General features: G+C 38.7%; 3 protein-coding genes across 3 annotated transcripts in view; 1 reads left to right on the plus strand and 2 right to left on the minus strand.

Moving 5' to 3' along the window:
- Positions 1-727, minus strand: part of LOC103464140 (guanine nucleotide-binding protein subunit beta-4) — a 19,545-nt gene extending 18,818 nt beyond the window's left edge. Inside the window, exon 1 of the mRNA XM_008408018.2 lies at positions 622-727. The gene's annotated coding sequence lies outside the window, so the exon portion shown is untranslated. The remainder of the gene's footprint in view (positions 1-621) is intronic.
- A 1,058-nt stretch (positions 728-1,785) lies between these two features.
- aldh7a1 (aldehyde dehydrogenase 7 family, member A1) lies at positions 1,786-5,006 on the minus strand. The gene is made up of 2 exons (XM_008408013.1): positions 4,920-5,006; positions 1,786-3,887 (listed from the first exon to the last, which is right to left on the minus strand). The coding sequence occupies exon 2, from the start codon at positions 3,880-3,882 to the stop codon at positions 2,254-2,256; it is 1,629 nt and encodes a 542-aa protein (XP_008406235.1). The 5' UTR covers positions 3,883-3,887; positions 4,920-5,006; the 3' UTR covers positions 1,786-2,253.
- A 29-nt stretch (positions 5,007-5,035) lies between these two features.
- Positions 5,036-6,650, plus strand: part of actl6a (actin-like 6A) — a 7,641-nt gene continuing 6,026 nt past the window's right edge. Inside the window, exon 1 of the mRNA XM_008408014.2 lies at positions 5,036-5,194. Coding sequence (XP_008406236.1) covers positions 5,170-5,194 — 25 coding nt within the window. The 5' untranslated portion in view covers positions 5,036-5,169. The remainder of the gene's footprint in view (positions 5,195-6,650) is intronic.

A 6,650-nucleotide genomic window follows, 5' to 3' on the forward strand; every position in this document is an offset into this window, starting at 1 on the left:
TTTTTTTTTTTTTTTTTTTGTACAAGAAGCTGCAGAGGAAATGAACAAAGTGAAGAAGTGAGATTATTTCATGCAAGGGGAATCCCAGATGCTTCTGTAAAAATCACAGGTCAACAGCCAACACAAAGCATAACAGGGTCTGTTTCCAAAAAAGTGAATTTTACAACTTGCGCACAGAGGGGGAAAAATTAGAGGAAGTGAGGAACAACCCTGGTGTGCTAATGCCACCATTTTCAAATGCCTCCCATCAACTGCTGCACCACTATGAGATGATCATTAATTTATTACCATGAGCTCATAATTATTTTTGCTTGACATTTTGGTGCACCACAGGTTGTGGACATGGGATAAGATCAGCGTATTACCTCTTAACTACCTGAAAGCCAAACACACACCAGATAAATCAAGTAATTGGACAATCTTTCCTATTACAACTAGAGCTCATATTGGCAATTGTTTAAGCTCACCACGTCTCAGTTTTAATTCAATGGCGGCATATTTTAGAAAAATGTGTTTTTCGAAGCTGTGACAGTACAGACGAGATGACTAAAATCTCATTCACACTGCTACTGTGCAGAAAAGAAAACCAAGATATTTCAAAAATAGTTGAGGTTTGTCTACCTTTTTGCAGAGAAGATGAGAYGCAGAAGAAGTGGACTGCATATGTCCTGAATAACATGGACTGTGAGTCGCACTGTGGTTTCGCTTCTTCTTTTCAGCTGTGAGTGGATGCTGCTGGGAGAGGTCATAAATAAATGGAGAGTAAAAGCAGAGCTGGAGTATCAGTGGAGAGAAGCTGAGTGGGAGGGTGAGCAAACAGGGGGTGGGAAGAGGGGTGTGGGGGAGTGGAGCTGGAGTAGTATTTTTATTAAAGAGACAGAGCTGATTTCATCAGCTCCATTTAATATTACCTCCCAAATACAGACTTAAGTATATTTCTTCCAAAAACTTAATACAGCCAACTTGTGAAATTAACATTATTTTCTTTTTCTTCAAGATTACAAAACGTTGATGATCACAAGCAAAATGTACCAAATGCTATAAGCCAAATCATTGAATGTACTTTGAACTGAATTTCACCTTTATAAGTCAGATATAAAGGTTTACATATAGACCATCTATATGTAAATTATTTCCTTTTGATTTATTGAAATTAGTCAATAAATGTGACTGATATTGGTCCCGTTTCAGTCGGCATTGCAGATTTCCCATTGGGACACAAGATAGATTTTAACTTGGTTTGCCTCTGGTAGTACACATCTTTGGCTGTAACAGGTGTCACATTGTAATATGCCACCTAAATAGGAATTTAAAAAGTACATTTACAATGTACTTCTCTCCTGCACCTCAGGTGGAGAAAAGCACCAAGTAGGACCTTGCTCAGGATGCAAGTACTACTTGTATTCTGAACAAGTAGTACCTTTAGGAGTGTGTTAAAAATCTATTTATGGGGTTAAAATAATAAGAAAAAGACTATATTTTTGCTAACCAACCTCAGAAAAAAAGCAGTCYAAAATGTCTATGGTTTGCAGCAAAGTATTCCTTAAGAAAKGTTTTTGGGGCAATTTTGCAGCTAATTGTAGAACAAAGGTTTAAACTGTAAACCTAATTTCCATATAAAGCAAATAATTTCCTCTCTACTAAAATAAGACTTCAACAGATGTAAGTTTCACTACTGAATGAYGCTTAATACTAAGAAATAAATTGAAGCATAGTTAAACAAGTCCACGCCAATGCTAGTTTTTAGTTTGATGTCATTTTAAAACTTAAAAGAATAACAGAAACCACATTTACAACCCAAACTTTATTTTAAGGTTTTTTCAATAGCTTTTTTCAATGCATCATATATTGTAAATAGACCAAACAGCAAGTGTTTAGTTCACTACATTCATTAACCAATCACAAGCTCTTTAAGGTCCAGACATTTTTCTTCCCTAATAGTTGATTTTTTTTATTTTTTTTTTGTTTACAGTATAAAGAATCTGATACATTCAGTTACCAGAGTGACATTTAAGTGCTTGTAGAAAAAGTGCACATGAACACTTTCTGAGAACAGCGTTTGACGTTTAACTAGCAAATTACCAAAATTGATTTCTTCTCCAAAATTAGTATCATAATTCACGTCTAATTACTGCTCTAAAATTATTCTGAAGTTTTGGCTAATGTACACAGGCTTTTCTAAATGCAAAGACAATTGTTTCACAGTAGTTATCGTGAAAACTACATAGATTTACTAAAATTAACTTGACGGCTTCACTCAAACTTGATGCCCTGAGCCAGAGGAAGATCCTTGCTGTAGTTTATTGTGCACGTTGAGCGCCTCATGTACTGCTTCCAGGAATCACTGCCTGATTCTCTTCCACCACCAGTGTGCTTCTCACCACCAAACGCTCCTCCGATTTCAGCTCCACTTGTGGGAATGTTGACATTCACAATGCCACAGTCAGACCCTTTAGGCCCCATCCAGCGGAAAACTCTACCCATATCTTTGGTGAAGATGCTGCTGGACAGACCCTGCTTGACCTCGTTGTTCCAGGCAAATGCCTCTTCTTCCGTCCTGAACTTCAGGACATACAGGATGGGGACGAAGGTTTCKGTGTGGACAATGGGTGAGTCATGAGGCAGACCTGTAACGATAGTGGGTTCCACATAGTTTCCAGGACGATCCATCACTTTTCCACCACAAACAACAGTACCCCCCTGCTGCKTGGCCTGCTCAATGGCAGCCAGATACTGCTCCACAGCTTGTTTGGTGTGCAGAGGGCCGTATAAAGTTTTTGGGTCCCAAGGGTCTCCAATCCGAACTTGTTTGTAGGCCTTAGATATCCTCTCAACCACCGTGTCATGGATGCTCTCATGGAGCATCAGCCTCCTGGTTGTGGTGCAACGTTGGCCAGCAGTTCCTACAGAAGCAAAGACCGCAGAGGGAACCACAAGGTTCAGGTCTGCATCCTCAAACACAATAATGGCATTGTTCCCACCGAGCTCCAACAGCTTGCGTCCAAACCTTTCCTGCACCATCATGGCCACGAGCTTGCCAACGTGGGTACTGCCAGTGAACGACAGGAGATCCACACGTTCATCCTTTGCCATGGCAGTACCAATATCTGCGCCACCACAGGTCAATGAGCAGATGGCTCCAGGCAGATTGTTTTGTTCTAGCACCTCAGCCACTATTTTGGTAACTGCGACACTGGTGAGAGGGGTGGTTGGGGCACCTTTCCAAAGGCAGACGTTGCCACAGGTCATCGCAATAGCATTGTTCCAGCCGTAAACAGCCACAGGGAAGTTAAAGGCGGTGATTATGCCGACGAGCCCGACAGGGTTCCACTGCTCCAGAAGAGCATGTCCGGGTCTTTCAGAGGGAAGGATGGGCCCACCAATCATTCTTGACAGACCRACAGCGTAATCACAGACGTCAACATACTCTTGAACTTCTCCCACTCCTTCCACAAAGATCTTACCCATCTCCAGAGAAACTAAACTTCCAAGAGTTGTGATTTTCTTTCTTAATGCATCCCCTATCTGTCTGACAATCTCCCCTCTTTTTGGAGCTGGAATATCTGCCCACACCTTCCAGGCCTCCCTCGCCTTCTGAACAGTTGCTTCATACTCTGCCATTGTAGCCTGAGTAACTCTGGCTATAGGCTCATTGTTGGCAGGGCAGTAGGACGTGACCACTTCCCCGCTGCCTCCCCAGCTCCCATTGTAAACACCCAGGTTGTCCTCAGACAAACCCAGCTCCTTTAGCCATGAATATTGGGGCTGGTTGATGAGGAGACTCGACATGGCTGCTGACTGGTGGCAGCGAACAGATGCAAATTTATTTCTTAAAAGTAGCCTGCTGTGCCGGCAAARRGTCAGAGTGAAGCAGCGCTGCATGGATGCTGAAAAACAAGATCAGAGTTAAAAATTAATTTAACATGTCAGATGGCATTCAGAAGTAAATCATCTATGAAAACAATCAGTGTATAAGGTTATGATTTAACTCACAACGTCCAAAAGAAAACCTATGCCTCYGAAATCCTAAAATTGAAAGTTAAGGTTAAAATKTATACATATTTTTAAAAAAGCATCAGACAAGTAGCAACATTTTATTTTAAAACTTTTTTTCCATTATCACAACAATCTCTTGTTAAGCATTAAAATATCAGTCACCAAAATCTAGATCAGGTGTATAAATGACAGTAAAAATTAATCAAACAAGCCGAATATTATAGGAAAGCAAAGAACGAGGAATCCACTAAAAATTACACACGTTCTCTGCAGATGCATTGGCATTGCTGTGCAGTAAATTGTGCAGATCTAGCTTCCATTGGAAACCAGACTTTCCTAAGACTCAAGTTCAGTAATGTTTGTTTATTGTCAGTATATTTTCCACTTTATATCATATGTCTAAAGATGCTATGCTGGTTTAAAAGTACTGCTTCTATACCACTTGTGCAGCAAAGTAACACATTTTTTAGAACATGATAGTTCTAATTTTTTTTATTTCATTGTTTGCATGATCATATTCGCAAAACTCCTTTCTGTCCGAAACCTTTTACCGGGTGATAGAACCGTACCTATTTTTTTTTAAATGGTTAATTACTCAACCTAATCCAACATGTACTAAGACTACAACAAATTTAGTCTTTGACACGAAGACATTTATGCTATTGAACAAGTGAAGAAGTTACCGCTTAACTGCAACCGTTAACTGCAAGATAGCGCTGCAATTTGTGCGTCTTAAACTCCAACGTGTTTACTTGATACTTATGCGCCATGAGGTCAGATCATAGCATAGCGTGGACTCAAGGGTCTCCAGGTTAACAGACTCTAACTTCGCTGTATTGCCACAAGTCCTGCASATGAAGCATTTGCACATTGACTTATTCCCTAAAAATCAAGTTAATGTTTGTTATCAGCTTTTTACTCACGTTGATATGAGGTCGACTAGGCCACGTCCACTCCAGAAAAGGGAAGTACTCACTGTCTCTTAACGGAAGCACCACGGTTGAGCTGAATTCTGATTGGACGGCTGGTCCGACGCACTGTGGCGCCTGCTTTGTCAGAGCGATCGATGCTACATGATAGCAGATAGCTTTTGTTGTGATTGAACATTGAAGGATTTATTTCTAGTCCAGTAGCTTCGATTTTGAAATATCGTTCGTCGAGACACTTTGCACAATGAGTGGTGGAGTGTATGGAGGCGGTAAGTAAAAGCTTTTGATTGAAATGGAGCTAAACTTTAAAACAAGTTGATGCGTCTCGCACTAGCATTAGCTAGGCTTACAGTTAGCTAGTTGCGCTAACGCTCAGCTCAGTGGAAGACTAAATATGCGTTGTTTTTTGTATTTATAGTCTTTAGTTTAAATATATCAGGACTACAATATCATTTAGATACACTATGTTGTGTTTGCAGCCTTGTTTACGTTTCGATCATACGACTAACCATAGTTGCTAAAAGGAAATGAATGGAAGTGTGCTTTCCGAAGCATCCATTTATGTATGTGATAAAAGCATTAGCTATAACATTGTTTCGCCGTTATTCACTTGGAATGATAACCCCTATTACGGAGATAACGATAAAGTCCTCGTTTTAATAATTTGAGCACCTAATTTAAATGTCCTCGTTGTCATTTCGTTCATTAGTAACCCGAGCGGTCTGTTAAAAACACACATAAAGTTATTTTATCTGTCACTCGTCTTGTCTTTGTTGTCAAAATAATATTACTTTCCCAGTATAAACCATTAATTTAATTTGTTTTGACAAATAATTAGGAGAAACGTTGCACTAAACATAACAGTATAATAAAATCTGTTTTGTTTTACTTATTATAAGCCATTGAATGTACATTTAAATAACTGGTGATGTGTCAGATTATAATCTTATTTGATTTTACTGTACATATAAAAACAAAATAGTTTGATTAAATGTGTTGGCATTAGGGTTGTATATCAGGAAGTCTTATTGTTTATGTTGTAAACAAAACAAATCACTATTAAAGACAGATAATGAATGCTTTTTGCTAATGTAAACTATTTGTTTGTTTCCAAGCATTCATTTACAATATTCATACTCCATACTCTGTTGTTATGGTTGACACAATATTTAAAGTAGAGTTACATTTTATACACTGAACCATGAGTCTCTATATACAATTATCAAGAGCTACTGTCCTGCAAATTTCACACGTGCCCCTGYTCCAACACACTTGAATCAAATGAATAGTTAGTTACCAGGCCTCTGCTAAACTTGATAGCATTCTGAAGAGTTAAGTCAAAAAGAGTTAATTGTAAAAGTTGCAGGACAATAGCTCTTGAGGACTGGAGCTATGTACAGGAACAATGCATTCTGAATTGGAAAAAAGTAAAAAAAAATTATTGTATCTTTTTTGAGAGTTTTAATATCCTTCATTGTTGTCATGAAGCTGTGCTTAAGATGTAAAAAAGAAATTATCTGTAGGCACAAGTCTTAACAGCTCTGTGATGATGACTTAGCAGAGCAACACTGTGATGCTATTGGTTGACTCCTTTTAAATTCATTTAATGTCTTCAGGTTTTTGTTGTCATTATGCCACTTTATGGTGAAGTTGTATAAAACAGAAAAAGATCTAAATAGACAAATTTTAGTCCAAAAATGGCTGGAAACACCAACAGAAAAAAAA

Source organism: Poecilia reticulata, linkage group LG4 (genome assembly GCF_000633615.1).
Source record: "Poecilia reticulata strain Guanapo linkage group LG4, Guppy_female_1.0+MT, whole genome shotgun sequence".
Classification (NCBI taxonomy): domain Eukaryota; kingdom Metazoa; phylum Chordata; class Actinopteri; order Cyprinodontiformes; family Poeciliidae; genus Poecilia; species Poecilia reticulata.